The sequence below is a fragment of the Humulus lupulus genome, chromosome 1 (genome assembly GCF_963169125.1).
Source record: "Humulus lupulus chromosome 1, drHumLupu1.1, whole genome shotgun sequence".
Classification (NCBI taxonomy): Eukaryota; Viridiplantae; Streptophyta; class Magnoliopsida; order Rosales; family Cannabaceae; genus Humulus; species Humulus lupulus.
Window position 1 is genome coordinate 34,645,846 of NC_084793.1, and position 17,872 is coordinate 34,663,717.

A 17,872-nucleotide genomic window follows, 5' to 3' on the forward strand; every position below is an offset into this window, starting at 1 on the left:
AAGGAAGAACACTTTTGGCTCCAAGAACTCTTGAAGATTGTTCATGATAAAAATAAAGATAATAGTCTACTCAAATTTTGAAAAATGTTATTTCTCATTAAAGTTTTTATTTTGACAATATTAGTTTTCTTCTCTTTGTAATTTGTCGTCATTGAATTTTATTTTATGAATTTTAGTTTCTCTACAATATTCTTCAATTTATTTGTTTGCAATGTTCTTCAACACATGAACATTATAAATTGTTACGATAAGTAAATGGCAAAATGTTAAGAGTAACTTATGATAATAATTTCTCACTAAACCATAATATATTTTAAGTAACTATAATTATTTAATAATAATAATTTTCAGAAATTATAATTAATCTAAAATTTAGTAATTTATTTAATATTTTTATAGAATTTGATAACTTTTAAAATTAATAAAACATTACATAAAATAACTATAATTATTTATTAATATTAATTATCGAAATGTATATTAAATATAAAATATAGTAATTTATTTAATATATCTTTGTAGATCTCGAAAACTATACAAATTATTAAAAACTAAAATGTTACATAATACCCAAACACACATCCCACAACTATAATAAATACTAAAACACACATGCCACAACTATAATTCTTGGATATGTAAAAGGTCTTCTCGAAATTATCAATTTATATTTAATCACTGTAATAATAGTAATGAAAAATGCTATAAAAACTATAATAAAAGCCTATTTAATTACTTTTATTTAAAAAAAAACAAATATATATATTTTTTTAGATATGTAAATATATTTTCGAAGTTACCAATTGAATATTTAATTGTTATAGTTGGAACATGCTACATCTCTTTATAATCAATGTAACCATTTTAATGAGAAATGCATTGAACTCTCATATTCCATTGTTAATTATGATTAATAATAAAAGCATACTATATAAGTGACAACATTATTCATTATTGAAAAGTGATAGTTCAAGATGAGTCACAACATAATGCATAACAAATTTATGGTGGAAATTGTTCGCCATCATTCCATTTCCAAATGCAAAGAAAGATTCATCACTGGAGACTTACATGCTTTGCGAGATGATATTCAGTCGCGCATCTTGCAAAATTTTCATGAAAGAAGTACAATAAGGATGATCTTGGCAGATCTGGTAATCCAACGATACTCGACAAATCCTTTGGATTTGAAAGATATTGAACAAGCTCAAAAAGATTTAGCGTTATCTTTTATTGAAGGTTCGGAGAAGGAAGACTTGTTTTGGAGGCAACAACTATTTGATGTTGAATATGAAATTAATTATCACGAGTCTTTGCTTTTCAATCACATGCATGGTTCAAATAAAAAATAACCATATGTTCCTCTTTATTTTCTTTAGGTAATCAAATGTACTACATTGGAAGTTGTTTTGTTATTTAATGTTATAATATTATATCAATTGCAAAATTTTGTTAATAATTTGCTGGATTTATTAACAATTGCCAATTACCATTATTTTCAAAATAGCATAGGTGGCTGAATCCTATGTGCTCAAGTGTTTCATATTTATTAATAAAATAATGTTATTATCTACTTTCCAATAATATCCAATTCCCTATTAAATGGCCAAAAATTAGGTAATTATGTAGTGGTCTTGGTCGAAATTTATTAAAAAAATTGAACAGGCACTTGTCTTTGAAACCCTACTTATTTATATATCACACACCTTAATTTGAACCTCTACATATCTTATTATTTTAGTAAAAAAATTAACACAGTTTTTATCATCTCTTTCTACTCTTAGCCATGTCTGATATAGATCAAGAATACTTGTCTCTAGTAGAAGGAATGATTGAGAATCTTCAATCCTTGATGAAGATTGCCGACACTTTGCCTACCTTACCAATCACCAAGGTTGGAGACGGTACACATTTTGAAGATGGTGGTCGAATTCCTTATCCATTTGCCAGTATATCAAAGACAATGAGAAGGGAACTAACCAAGTTATATGTTGAAAACTTGAAGGAGGAAATAAATAAATGGCAAATTGAACTAGCAAAGATCAAGAGAGATTGCAAACAGATTGAGAAGGTGCCACATGAAGACCATAAAGAGGTAACTATGAAATTTCTTCGTCATATCAGTGAAAACCCAACAAAGAAGATGATGATCAGAGAAGATCACGCCAATAAGAAGAGGAAGGCCGAAGATTAGTAGTTTTTTTTTGTTTTTTTTACTGTTTCCACAAGTATTTTATGTTTAATTTTGTTGATTTTATTTTTATTATTGTACCCTTTCAAATATCTATATTGTCTTGAATATGACTATTATTATATAAAAGGAGAGTTCTTGAATTTTAAGATGTGTAATTATTTTTTATTTTTAATCTTAAAAAATTTCAATATTAATTGTAACCATAATTTGCATAGCCGAAATTAGGGTTTGGATAGTTAGTTATTGTCTTTGAATATGAAGAGGTGCATTTAATAATTAGTTTAAACCCTAATTATACAAATTAATTGAATTTTCACAATTCTCAAAACTATATTTAATTTTTTAGAAAAAAAATAATTTTTCTCTCTAATATTTTGTTGTGGCCGAAAAATGGGTGTATAAAAATATTAATTTAATACCAAGATTTTGATAGTTGGTTAGAGTGTTTGAATTTGAAAAGCTGCATTTAATATTTAATATATATATTCAACATTTAATTGTTAAAACTAATAATTAGTGTAAACCTTAATTATGCAAATTCATTGAATTTTCACAATTCTCAAAACTATATTTATTTTTAAAAAAAAAACAAAACAATTATTCTCCTAATAAATGTAGTGGCCGAAAAATGGGTTTAAAAAAATATTAATTTAGTAAATTTTGATTTAATACTAAGATTTTGATAGTTGGTTAGAGTGTTTGAATTTGAAAATGTGCATTTAATATTTAAGATATATTCAATATTTAATTGTTCAAACTAATAATTAGTGTAAACCCTAATTATACAAATTAATTGAATTTTCACAATTCTCAAAACTATATTTAATTTTTTAGAAAAAAAATAATTATTCTCTAATATTTTGTTTGGCCGAAAAATGGGTGTATAAAAATATTAATTTAATAAATTTTGATTTAATACCAAGATTTTAATAGTTGGTTAGAGTGTTTGAATTTGAAAAGGTGCATTTAATATTTAATATATATTCAACATTTAATAGTTCAAACTAATAATTAGTGTAAACCCTAATTATGCAAATTAATTGAATTTTCACAATTTTCAAAACTATATTTAATTTTTAAAAAAAATAATTTTTCTCTCTAATATTTTGTTGTGGCCGAAAAATTGGTGTATAAAAATATTAATTTAATAAATTTTGATTTAATACTAAGATTTTGATAGTTGGTTAGAGTGTTTGAATTTGAACAGGTGCATTTAATATTTAGGATATATTCAATATTTAATTGTTCAAACTAATAATTAGTGTAAACCCTAATTATGCAAATTAATTGAATTTTCACAATTCTCAAAACTATATTTAATTTTTTAGAAAAAAAATAATTATTCTCTAATATTTTGTTGTGGCCGAAAAATGGGTGTATAAAAATATTAATTTAATAAATTTTGATTTAATACCAAGATTTTGATAGTTGGTTAGAGTGTTTGAATTTGAAAATGTGCATTTAATATTTAATATATATTCAACATTTAATTGTTCAAACTAATAATTAGTGTAAACCCTAATTATGCAAATTAATTGAATTTTCACAATTCTCAAAACTATATTTAATTTTTTTTCTTAAAAATAATTTTTCTCTCTAATATTTTGTTGTGGCCGAAAAATTGGTGTATAAAAATATTAATTTAATAAATTTTGATTTAATACTAAGATTTTGATAGTTGGTTAGAGTGTTTGAATTTGAAAATGTGCATTTAATATTTAAGATATATTCAATATTTAATTGTTCAAACTAATAATTAGTGTAAACCCTAATTATGCAAATTAATTGAATTTTCACAATTCTCAAAACTATATTTAATTATTTAGAAAAAAAATAATTATTCTCTAATATTTTGTTGTGGCTAAAAAATGGGTGTATAAAAATATTAATTTAATAAATTTTGATTTAATACCAAGATTTTGATAGTTGGTTAGAGTGTTTGAATTTGAAAAGGTGCATTTAATATTTAATATATAGTCAACATTTAATTGTTCAAACTAATTATTAGTGTAGGCCCTAATTATGCAAATTAATTAAATTTTCACAATTCTCAAAACTATATTCGTTTATTTTAAACAAAACAAAACAATTATTCTCCTAATAAATGTAGTGGCCGAAATTTTTTTGATTGAGTGCTAGAATATAGATAGTTGAATTTGAAAAGGTGCATTTAATATTTAAGATATATTCCATATTAATTATTATTTTTTAATATTGCCAAAAAAAATCTCTAAGGAAACCGAAATTCTATATAAAAAAAGACATTGAAAAGGTTGCATTGCTTCATAATACTTGGTTAGAGTGTTTGAATTTGAAAATGTGCATTTAATATTTAATATATATTCAACATTTAATTGTTCAAACTAATTATTGGTGTAGGTCCTAATTATGCAAATTAATTAAATTTTCACAATTCTCAAAACTATATTTATTTATTTTAAAAAAAAACAAAACAATTATTCTCCTAATAAATGTAGTGGCCGAATTTTTTTTGATTAAGTGCTAGAATATAGATAGTTGAATTTGAAAAGGTGCATTTAATATTTAAGATAGTTGAATTTGAGGGAGGCCTAGATCCATTCAGAGCTGAGCAATGGATGGGCATGATCAGCTCCATTCTTGATAGTATGGGACTGGTAGGGCATGATAGAGTGGTCTGTGCTACATGTGTATTGCGGGATGATGCCCGGATATGGTGGGAGGTAGTATCCCAGACACGAGACACAGCTGTGATGGACTGGAAAGAATTTAGGCAGCTTTTTAATGAGAAGTACTATTGTGATGTAGCTAAGACTGCCAAGATGAATGAATTTCTGAATCTTGTTCAGGGTAATGCATCAGTGACCGAGTATGTTACTAAATTTGGTGAGTTGGCCAAGTTTGCCTTAGACATGGTACCCACAGATGTGGCTCGGAAGGAAAGATTTGTTCAGGGGTTGAATCCTGGAATAGCACAGGGCATTAGAGTTGCCCCAGTGAATGAAGTCTCTACCTATGCTCAGATGGTAGAGAAGGCTCTTGCTGTTGAGAGTATAGTAGTTGGGCAGCAGAGTGCTGGAGGGCATGGAGCCCAGATAGTGGTACTTCCACTTATTGGAGCAGGTAAGAATGAAAGCTGGAAGACTCGTCCAATATGCACGCGGTGCAAGAGACGTCACTTGGGAAAATGCCGAGCAAAGGCATGCTTCGCATGTGGTATGGTTGGGCATATTGTGAAGAGGTGCCCTGTGATAAGGGATGAGCGAAGGGGGATAGATAGCTCGATTCCAACTCGAGTGTTTATTCCAGGGCAATCAGAGTCTGAGACCGAGACTAGTTCCTCGGGGATGACAGGTTAGTTTTCTAGTTCTGAGTTATATTGTTTGGCTTTGACGCCATGTTGCTCTTTTGTCAGTGTGTATATGGAGAAGGGTATATGGATGGTATATGTGGATCACATGGTTACGTTGTGATGGGAAAAGTAATACGGTATTGGCAACCTAAGAGATAAGTTGGGTTGTGGAAAGGACTCATCGTTGGTTTCATGAGTTAGTTATGACTGACTATGATTGATCTAGGGTATGGATCGGTTAAATAATTGCGGGACAATTTTCAATGGTAATGAAAGTGTAGTAATTCCTGAGCTTGTGAGCGGAAAGTCTTGTGACAATTGGCACTGTGCATGGATTCAATATGTTTATAATACCGGATATGAGGGCTGGAGTTTGTGCAGGGTGGTGCATGGAACTCTTAGCCAGTGTGGTGGATACCACTTAGATTGTGTTAGTGAGATCAGGACAGACTGGACTAGTCTGTGAGTTCTGCATGTGTTCCCAAGTGGTCTGTCAGGCCTTCTTTTTATTAAAAGAAGATTAGAATGGTGATTGGTTTAATATCGGAGGTGGAATTAGACATAAACATTGTTTAGAGTGGCTCAGTGGGGTTATAAGAATTAAAGAGTTGGTTGCTGAGTAAGATGGAACCCTTTAAGGTGGATCTTGGATCTGGTTAAGACCAGTTAGAGATCAGAGTGAGAAAATTATGTAAAGGATTGTGCTTGTATCAGATTAGAGCACTGTGAGTGCTGAGTATATTTTGGGAATTGGGTTGATATTAAGTGTTTGTGAATTAGATGAATAGAGCATTCAAGGATTTGTTTGGAATGGGATTTGTGATCGTTTTGGACGATGGAATAGTGGTGTTTTCTCTGCGGAGAATAGCCAAGAGTGAAAAGTGCCTTGGGGACAGGAGTGTCCATGAGTAGTAAAGATGTTTCAGGTGCCTTGGGGAGAAAGTGCTGAGTCTTAACAGACCAAGATTAGTTTGAGGATTGTTATGACATCCTAGTGATAGAGAAAAGTGATGTTCTATGCGACATGTTGATTAAAGAATTTGATCAGAACTGGAGTAGAGTTTCTGGTGGGCCGGGTGGCCAGTTTATTGTTAGAGGTTATTATCTCAAGAAAGATAAAAGGGAAAATGGTTAAGTGAGCCACAGATGGGCAAGATTGAATGGAAAGCTTTAGCTGGATTAGCTAAGGGTTGTATAATGGCAGACGTGAATTTATGGTGGTATAGAGATCGGACTTGGGATCCGATAGACGTTGAGATTAACTAAGAGATTCTGGATGAATCTCATGCTATTCTTTTATTCGTTTCATTCAGGCATCGTGAAAGGGGAGCATGACATGGAAATTTGATAGTGATGGCCTGAGATGATGAGGCGTGTATCGAGATATGTAAAGCTTTTACCTGTTAGCAGGTTGTGACAGTGTATCAAGAAAACAGCAAGGCCATTACAGCCTCTGGGTATTTCATAGTAGGAAAAAGTGGGCATCGCGATGAGTTTCGCAGTGGGATTCCCAGGTTGATGGATCGGTAAGAAATAGGTACTAGGTCATTGTGGACTGGTAGTCCAAGTGGGTTTATTATATCAGTAAGGACAGGTGAATAGTACAGTTGATCTATATTTGAGTCTCCTTGTGAGAAGAACAGAGAGCTTTCGTGAACTCAAGGTCTATCTTATCAGATGAAGACTCTAACATTACTTCCAGGTTATGGAAGGGTGAGAGAAGGCGATGGATATATAGATAGAATTTTGTACAGATTATTGTTCTCGGGCTGATCATAATCAGAGGGAGAACTGTCCAATGTTGAAAGGGTAGCTTATGAGATAAGGTATGGTAGAACATGTTCATCACCTATACATTGGAATGAGATGGGTGAGATGTTACATCTGGATCATGAGATGGTTCAGGGGATCATAGAGGTTATTAGAGGTTGGAGCAAGGATGCTCACTTCTCAGATTAAATGGAAAGTGATACTAAATTGGAAAGCAGGAACATGGAGTTCCAGGTAGGAAGTTACGTCTTCCTAAAGAATCACCATGGTAAGGGGTGATGAGTAAAGGCAAGTTGAGCCTAGATTGGTATGACAGTTTGAGTCCTGGATAGGACTGGTTGAATTATCCTTTGTTAGACCATAGTTTTGGTTCTGATAGTTGTATATTGTGATATGTATTTTCATGCAGAGGACATGGGTTAAAAGAAGTCATGAGTTGAGTTGTGAAGTTCTGAGGAACCAAGTATACCTTGATTTAAGGTATGTTGCAGAAACAGTGAAATTAAGAAAATGACCTAGGAAACTGGAATCGGTGGTGCAGAATTTTTATTCCGGGCTGTTCGGATAAATTTCGAGGACGAAATTTCTGTAAGGAGGGGATGGTTGTAATGCCCCAAATTTCCTAATAAGGTTTAGGACCTTGATTAGGAGGCCGGGAGGGCCATAATTGATTTATTGTGGTATTTAATGATTATATGCATGTTTATGTGAATTATATTATTATATGATGGTGAATGCATGCATATGGGCTCATATTTTAAATGCAAGGGCATTTTGGTAATTTGGCCGTTGGGGGGCGTGATTGTGTAATTTTATGCATATGGGTGAATTATAATTTTACCACATTATATGTGGATTGGTTCAAGCCATTCGACATGAGACGATCATGGGAATGCAAGTTTTCGGTCTGGTCATAACGGGATTAAGTTCGAGGCTCGGGGTGAGTCTCGGGGTCATTTTGATGATTAGAACATTACCGGGAATTAAAGGGTAATGGGATATGATTTATTGGTATTTGATAATTTTGAGAATAACGAGAAATGGAGGGTGCTAATTATAATTAACGAGATAGGCGAGAAAGGACGGTTTTACCCTTGGGAGTGTTTAGAAGCTTTATTTGACCTAGGGGCAAAATGGTCTTTTCACCCCTAAGATATATATCAATTGGATGGCTGTAGAAACCTTTAGACAAAACAGAGCATCCTCATCTTCAGTTCTTCTCTCCCTCCCGTACATGTTCTTTCCTCTTTCTTCCTTTCAGTTTTTGAGAGCCAACTTGAAGAACCGAGCTAGGGGATCAAAGGTGGGAGCTTAGGAACTTAGTTCAATCATTGAAGAGGACTCAAATCCAACTTGAGGTAAGGTTTCATCCAAGAACTTAAGCTTTACTCTGTTTTTCAAGTTAGTTTTCAGTTGGGAATTTGAGATGTTAGTTATGAGAATTAATGGAAGTTCTTGAGTGTGGTTGCTTGGGTTTTGTTGAGGGTGTGATGTAGATGAGGTTTGGGGGTTGAGTTTGATGTTTTGATGATGTTTGGGATTGATTTGGAGGTTTGTTTTTCAAGGGAAATCGCAGAGGAGAAGACCAGAAGAGTTTCTGGTCTGCTGTTGGCGCCCCAGCGCTAGGCAGAGCCGTTTTTGGTGCTCTCTGATTTTGGGGCAGCGCCCCAGCGCCATTAGGCAGCGCCTAGGCGCTAGTGTATTTTCCAGGAAGCATATTTTAGGGCTCGGGAGGACTTTTAAGGCTCGGGGGTTGGTTCCTTTACCCCGTTTGGGTAGATTGAGAGTCCCGAGAGTGTGGGATGGACCCCGGGAGTGAGGTTTTAGATTATAAACCTTTCTATGATTTATTTTATTAATGGGATTCCATATTTGGTTATGACTAGGTGACCGCTAAAGGACCAAAGGATTGATCGTTCTCAAGGGTTGTTCTTTTACTAATTCTTGCTCGAACCCGAGGTAAGAAAACTGCACCCTGTGTATATGTGACATGCATGGCTATTATGGATGCATGTTGGTTGATTATTGAGCATGACATGCATGGCTATTATGATGCATGTTGATTGGCTATTGAGTATGACATGCGTGGCTATGATTGATGCATGTTGGATGTTTAAATGTAAACATTGTTAGCGTAATGAATGCTTGGCAAGCTTTCCCATTTGCATATGATTATTATTGAGGCGTGCTGGATGATTAAGTGTGATGCACGTGATGCACGAGAAACATGTGATTAGGGCATGCCATGAGTAATGAATATGAGATTGGCCAGAGCTTGAGTCTCTGAGTTTGTGCATGATCATGATTATGCTAGAAACTGTTTAGTAAGCATGCTGAATGCCCTACTCTTGGATAACTGGCATATGATACATATTGATAGCATTGCTTACTTGTGTATGGTACTGACTAATTAGTCAGATCGACAAAAGTGTTAGTATCAACTGTGAAGCTGTGACTTATTAGTCAGGTTCGGCGGTGGTACTGGACACTGATCACGTTGAGCTGGCTTATTAGTCAGGACGGCCTTAGCGTGTGTCACGCAAGCCAATAAGATTTGATCTGATCGATTATCAGCATTGAATGACTCAAAGAGCATTAATGCCAGACCGACCCCGAGGGTCGATCAATGAAATAAGCGCTTGGAGGTTAGTGGCTTACTTAGCAGCCACTCTCCCACCTGAATTAGTGACATGCATGGCAGTCAATCAGTACGGTTACCAGAACCTGTTGAAGGCTAGTGGCTTACCTATCAGCCACTCTTCCATCTGAATTAGTGACTTGCTTGTCAGTCACTCAGTGTGGTTTATCAGGACCTCGTGTGGTGTTCACCCATTGGTTTGAAAGCTTTATGTTCAGTGTGATTATAATGATTATCATTTGATAATGTTTATGAGAAGTGTTATGTTTTCTTGCTGGGCTTCGGCTCACGGGTGCTATGTGGTGCAGGTAAAGGCAAGAGGAGGCTGGACCATCCTTAAGTTGGAGAGCTTAGGTGATGACGTGTACATACGCAGCTGCTCGACCGCCACGGCCGAGGTTTAAAGTGGAACTAGGGTTGAACCCTGTTTTGCCGCTTAGAACGGCTTGTAGTAGATATTTTCTGTAATAAACTCTGAAATTATATTTTCGGGATCCCAATGTATATATTAAACGTTCTAATGAAACGTTACATCATAACCAAAGTGTTTAAACCCTAAATCGCTAATCATACTTAGATCACGTTTTGGCCAAATGACTCGATTAGCGAGTTTAGCACTGTTTACAAGGCACACCGTAACGGTCCCAGGAGTTGGGGCGTTACAGAAGATGTGCATTAACAATTCCCACTTCTCAATACCATATTTAAGATGTGCAATTATTTTGTATTTTTAATGCTAAAAAATTTCAATATTAATTGTAAACCACAATTGGCATAGCCGAAATTAGGGTTTGTAATATTAATAAATTTTACACATCTAATTATAATTTTTGAAATTAGGGTTTAGATAGTTGGTTATTGTCTTTGAATATGAAGAGGTGCATTTGATATTTAACATGTATTCAATATTTAATTGTTCAAAGTAATTATTAGTGTGGGCCCTAATTATGCAAATGAATTAAATTTTCTAATTCTCAATACCATATTTATAATATCTGGAAAAAAAACACAATAATTAGCCCTATATTGTTGTAGTCGAAATTAATGATTGCAATAGAGAAAGTGTTTGTAAACAATTATACAAAAGACATCACTAATCATGGATTGATTTTTTTCTTCTTATTCTTCGAATGACCATTTTTCTTTGTAGTGGACTTTGGCTGCATAGGACAATTCCTTGAATCATGTCCAACCTCACCACAATACTTGCAATGTAATAGCGATTTTTTTGGTTTTCTCTTCTTTGCACCTCCAGAGAATGATTTCGACAAACTGGCTGTAGTTGGTCTGCCTTTTGTTTTTTTAATCTGAGAGTCCAAAATATTATTAGGAAATACTCCTTCATCATTTTGAGGATGTTTTAACTCTTCATCTGGTGGCATTTTTTCCAATTCTGCATTCAACTCTGATATAACTTTCCTAGCCTTTTGAAATGCTTCTCGTGATCTTGTAGCAAGGTACGACGTGATAGTAGTTTGTGTGGTTACACCACCGTACCTAGAATTTTCAATAACTTCAGGATGAGGACACTTTCTTTCATTACCTTGAGTTAACAGTTGAACTTCTTTAGCATCTTTTAGCCAACGTCTATTTACCAAACAAATTGGCAAACTTCTTCTCTCCAAATTCTTCAATGAAATAAAAATATGTCTACATGGAATTCCTTTTGTCTCAAGAGAATAGCAATCACATCGCACATCATCCCCATCGTTGGAGATTAACACTTTGCGCTTTAATCCAGAACCAATATATTTTTTCACCAAACAAAGAGTGTAACCTGGTATCTTATCATCCTTTAGGACGATATAATTATCGTCACGCCGTATCTCCTTTCTTATCCTTGTAAAAATTTCCCTTGTGAAAATTGAAGAAATTTCATCCTCCACACACGGCATAGTTGTCTGGTTCAAAACCGGTTCAGTCAAATTAGTTTTGTAGTGTTCTTTCATCTCGTTGTAACGTAACATAGATAAAGCATGGTCAAAGTGTTGTATAAACATCCACAATGGTATTTTATTTTGCAAATCTCTTTTCAAGAATGCATTCATAGATTCGCATCTACCGGTAGCAGTAGCTCCACCAAAATAAATACCACGAAGAAAAGTATCTGCCCACTGCTTTCTTGTGCCATATTATGCTTCCACCCATGCATTTCCTGTCAATCTATATTTCTTCACAGTCACTTTCCAATTATCCTCCCATTCTTCCTCCTTGTAATACCTATATTTTTGTAAAAAAGAAAAATATAAATGTTTTCATATTATAATTGAGAGAATAAGATAAAACACCATTTAATGTATTACCTGAAAATAAATTTCTTCAATTCTTGATGGAATGCTATATTGTGTACATGGTGCATTGCATTTTTTAGTATGTGCCACGAGCAAATACGATGTGGAACACCAGGCATAATATTATCCAGTGCTTTGTTCATTGCTTTGCAACCGTCCGTCAAAACTGCTGACGGCATCTTACCACCCATGCACTCTAAAAATGTTTCCAATACCCAATCATATGTGGTCGAAGTCTCATTATCAAGAAGTGCAGCTCCAAACACACACGTTTTGTCATGATTATTAGACCCAAGTAGTATTACTAATGGCTTTCCGTACCTGTTGAACAAAAAATTAATATAATATTTGATATTTTACTAAGAAATCGATATAAGGTAAAAAAAAAAAATTAAAAATACCTATTGGTTTTGTAAGTAGAATCAAAAGCCAAACAATTGGTAATCAACTTGGGAAGTCCCGTCAGACCAGAATAAAATTTTCAATCTATTTTCCTTATCTACATCATACTTGTAGAAAAACATGTTGTCCGGCCCTTTTTTTGCTTCGAGATAACCCATTGCTGTGGACGTGTCACAATCATCCCACGTTGAATATTTTTTACAGATTCCCTTGTACAAGTCATCTTTGATACATCCCACATTTTCCCAACCATCATGAACTTCTACCATGTAATTCCAAATTTGGGATGTCTTAATTCCGGCTCTCTTCATTGACATAACTTGTTCCCTCATCTCGTCCCTAAATATTCTATGAGATCTAAGAAATGGTTTTTCACGAAAGAAGGCAAACTTATGGTTGTGGTGGTTATTAAAACATTTTGTAATCCAGTGGTTAGTTTCCCTATTTAAATTTATTCTAAACTCTGCATTACAACCTGTTCTTGTTAGAGCACGAGCTTCTTTACACCTATTATCAAGATTACAATATTTTTGTTCTCTAAAACCTTTGTTTGAACACACCCAACTTCTAATGTGTAAAATACCTTTTTTGTCCTCCCTCTTTAGTTTTTTTCTAACACTAAACATCATTTTCGCATACAAAAAATAAAAAGATTCTGCTTGTTTAATACTTACAAACTCCTTCCCTTCGAAGTCCGAAAACTGAATATGTTCTGGTTCTTTGTCAATATCCAAAAATTGAAGCAAGCTCCTCCATTGTGCAATATCAGGTTCGGTCCATTCTTCAATAATGCCACATTCAACATTGTCTTCTGGTACGTCTTCATCATTTGTCTCTTCCAAACGTGTTCCCCCAGCAGGGTCTACTTCATGTTCAGAAGATAATGATTTTGTATCTTCTTGTTCAGCTTCCAAACCATTTTCGTAACTAGTCATTTCTCCAGCTTATTCCTTCTGATTTTTTTTCGAATGGTGTGTAGCACTATTCAATATTTTTTATATTTAAACTGATTATATTATTAAAATTGCATCAATTAATATAATTAGTGGGGTGATTGAAAAGTTGATGCTTATAAATTTCGAAATTATAATAGCATTAATTAATATAATTAGTGGGGTGGTTGAAAAGTTGATACTTACAAATTTCGAAATTATAATAACATTTAATATAATTTTGCAATTTTGAAAATATTTATAAATCCAATAATATTTCAAAATTTGCATTATAATTTTCGAAATTTGCATTAGAATTTTCGAAATTAGGGTTTAGATAACCACAGTTGTGCAATATTAATTTTTTTTAATGTTAGGATATAGATAGTTAGTTAGAGTCTTTGAATATGAAGATGTTCATTTAATATTTAACATATTTTCAATAATTAATTCTCCAAAATAGTAATTCGTGTAAGTCCTAATTAATGTATAATAATATAATTGTTATAATTTTTTTTAAGAATACTAAATCATTTTTGAAACCATTGTGTTTTGATGGGAAGTTGAAAAGTTGTAATTTTAATAATTATATATAATTTTTGGCATAATAATAGGTAATTTCGAAAATATGTGTAGGTTCTATGAACATTTGCTTTGTAATTAAGAATCACCAGAATGTTTAACCAATAGAACTACACCTAAATTTTTAGAAATTATAATAACATTTAATATAATTAGTGGGGTGGTTGAAAAGTTGATGCTTATAAATTTCGAAATTATAATAGCATTAATTAATATAATTAGTGAAGTGGTTGAAAAGTTGATACTTACAAATTTCAAAATTATAATAGCATTTAATATAATTTTGAAATTTTAGAAAATATGTATAAATCCAATAATATTTCGAAATTCTCATTATAATTTTCGAAATTAGGGTTCAGATAACCACAATTGTGCAATATTAATTTTTTTTTTATTTAAAGCTAGGATATAGATAGTTGATTAGAGTCTTTGAATATGAAGATGTGCATTTAATATTTAACATATATTCAATAATTAATTGTTCAAAATAGTAATTAGTGTAAACCCTAATTAATGTATAATAATATAATTGTTATAATTTTCAAAATTTTCATTACAAATTTCGAAATTAGGGTTTAGAGAACCACAATTGTGCAATATTAATGTTTTTTTTATTTAATGTTAGGATATAGATAGTTGGTTAGAGTCTTTGAATATGAAGATGTGCATTTAATATTTAACATATATTCAATAATTAATTGTTCAAAATAGTAATTAGTGTAAACCCTAATTAATGTGTAATAATATAATTGTTATAATTTTCAAAATTTTCATTACAAATTTCAAAATTAGGGTTTAGAGAACCACAATTGTGCAATATTTTTTATTTTATTTTAATGCTAGGCTATGGATGGTTGGCTAGAGTATTTAAATATGAGATGTGCATTTAATATAATTAGTGGGGTAGTTGAAAATTTGAAAGTATTATATTATATTTAAACATGATAAAAATTAATAGGATTTAGATAATAACAATTAAAAATTAATAAAAAAATAGAGAATATATTAAATTAATATGGGAAGTTGAAAAATTTACATCCATAATAATTATCTTTGATGTACAAAATTATAAATTCCAAAATATTATTGGAATTTTTTTTTTTTTTTTGCATTACAATAGGGTATTTCGAAAATATGTATAGGTTCTATAAACCTTTGCCTTTTAATGTGAACATGTCATTTAATAATTGTAGATAAAGTTGTGTTGATAGAATAAATGTGGATTAATTCATTTATAAATATATATCTATTATATTTATTTTTATTATTTTATTGGGAAGATGAATATGTATCTTTCAAATGAATAAGTCTTTCTAATTAAACATGCAATGTTTTGTTATATAAATATTGAAATTCAAATGTTCCCACATTTTCGAAATTATATATAAAAATTGTAAATAAAATTCGGATTATTAGTATATAATAGGATTTAATACATGCTGAAATTTGTGTAACAAATATAAAAATGATTTTTTTAAACTATCTCAAATCGACACATTGGACAAAATTTACTAGTTTGTAGTCACTGAACTATACATTTTTCATGATATGTGTGTGTGCAAGGTAACTTTGTAGCTTCCAAACCAACATGAACATTCTCAAAGCAAATAGAACATACAATTTGATCATCTTTAATCAAAACTCTCTCCAATCTTTCAATGGATTGCTCGCTTGCCGCCACGAAATTAATAGTCATATTATCCATATACTCCTCACTATCAACGTCACCATCAATGCCAGAATCGTGTTGTGGAGGAAGATCATAAACAAAAACATGAACATCCACTTTTACACAGAAATTAAAATCCTCTTCGTTCCACATCTTTCGAGCGTAATCAATAATTTTATCTGAAAGAAAAAATATAGAAGGATGGAGATAAGCCTCACCTAGCATCTCATCAATGATAACTTTGGCATGGTTATTTTCATTGGCCATCAACGTTTGTCTTGAAAGAAATACAATAGTATCGCAACAAACAGAGTCTTCCATGCCGTTATCGACCATCCAATTTGTAAAATTTGGTTCGCTACTAGTTAGTGGATGTCGTGAAAATTTTGCGAAGAGGTGAATAAAAAAGAAAGAATCAGAACTTTCACCTAGTCTGATGGTGTTATCAATTTCACCTGTTACTATTTGGTAGTATGGATCACCTATAATTTCGGGAGGAGCCATAATCCGGGACTAGAATGGTTACTTTTCCGTTATAACTCTAAGCAAAAGATGAGATAAGAGGAGGAAATCTATAAAATATATAGAATCAACTTGTGTGTTCACATAAAATAGAGAGAATAAAAGGCATCAATGAAGTTGTTGTGTTTTTTAAAAAATATTATAGGTACAATTAATAACATTTGTTTAAATATGTTACATGATAAAAACATAGGGAAGATAAATAGTGGTCACTTGGTGAGATGGATAAGCTACCAATCTTAATTTCCATTAACATGGTTTTTCTTTTATTTAAGAAAGGTAACCGAATTTTTTTTAATTTATTTATTTTATTAATAAATTTAAATTAATATTATATTTTGGTTGTTTCATTAAATTCTCAAAATTTATTTAGTTTTTAAGAAAAATTAATTAAATTTTTTAATATCTTCCAATCATAAAATTAGAAAGATTTATCTTATCAAATTTGTACTTAATTTTAATTTTTTTAAATTCATTTAATTAAAAAATTATGGTAATTGTGTTAAATTGCATAAATTATTATTGTTATTTTTTTTTTCTTCTGTTTTTTAAAATAAAAGGCCAACCGTACGTGTACATGCACAAAAAATTTAGTTTTCGTTGAGGGTAATTAATCTATGGTTAGTTTCATTTTTTAGGGAATCTTGGATTGAAATTTTGATATTCATATAATATCATAGAGTCTCGGATAGTTGTACAATATATTTTCAGTTGATACAATTGAGAATTTAGAAGGGGATCCGATCTTGAAAAATTATTACTAGATAACATTGTACTAAGCAGACCTAATTATGACATAATGAACTGTTCCAACGTACACTAGTAAACCAATACTACCGCTAGGGTCTCATATAGTGGTCATTCTGAGTAAGATAGAGTAGTGAATTTAGTAGGGGATCCGATCCCGAAAAATACTACTAGATAACATTGCACTAAGCAGACTCAATTATGACATAATGAACCATTCCAACGTACACTAGTAAACCAATACTACCGCTACGGTCTCATAAAGTTGTCATTCTGAGTAAGATAGAGTAGTGAATCTAGAAGGGGATCCGATCCCGAAAAATTATTACTAGATAACATTGCACTAAGCAGACCTAATTATGACATAATGAACCGTTCCAACGTACACTAGTAAACCAATACTACCGCTAGGGTCTCATATAGTTGTCATGCTAAGTAAGATAGAGTAGTGAATTTAGAAGGGGATCCGATCCCGGAAAAATATTACTAGATAACATTGCACTAAGATATATTAGTGAATTTAGAATGGCATCCGATCCCGAAAAATTATTACTAGATAACATTGCACTAAGCAGACCTAATTATGACATAATACATCATTCCAACGTACACTAGTAAACCAATACTACCGCTAGGGTCTGATATAGTTGTCATACTGAGTAAGATAGAGTAGTGAATTTAGAAGGGGATCCGATCTCGAAAAATACTACTAGATAACATTGCACTAAGATATAGTAGTGAATTTAGAATGGCATCTGATCCCGAAAAATTATTACTAGATAACATTGCACTAA

General features: G+C 31.9%; 1 protein-coding gene across 1 annotated transcript; it reads right to left on the reverse strand.

The window, feature by feature from the left end:
- Positions 1–11,030: 11,030 nt before the first annotated feature.
- LOC133812714 (protein FAR1-RELATED SEQUENCE 1-like) lies at positions 11,031–11,981 on the reverse strand. The gene has a single exon (XM_062246519.1). The coding sequence runs from the start codon at positions 11,979–11,981 to the stop codon at positions 11,031–11,033; it is 951 nt and encodes a 316-aa protein (XP_062102503.1).
- Positions 11,982–17,872: the final 5,891 nt, after the last annotated feature.

Excerpts from the sequence above, each read along its gene's own strand:
- LOC133812714 (XM_062246519.1), bottom strand. The coding sequence starts at position 11,981 with ATGAATGCATTCTTGAAAAGAGATTTGCAAAATAAAATACCATTGTGG.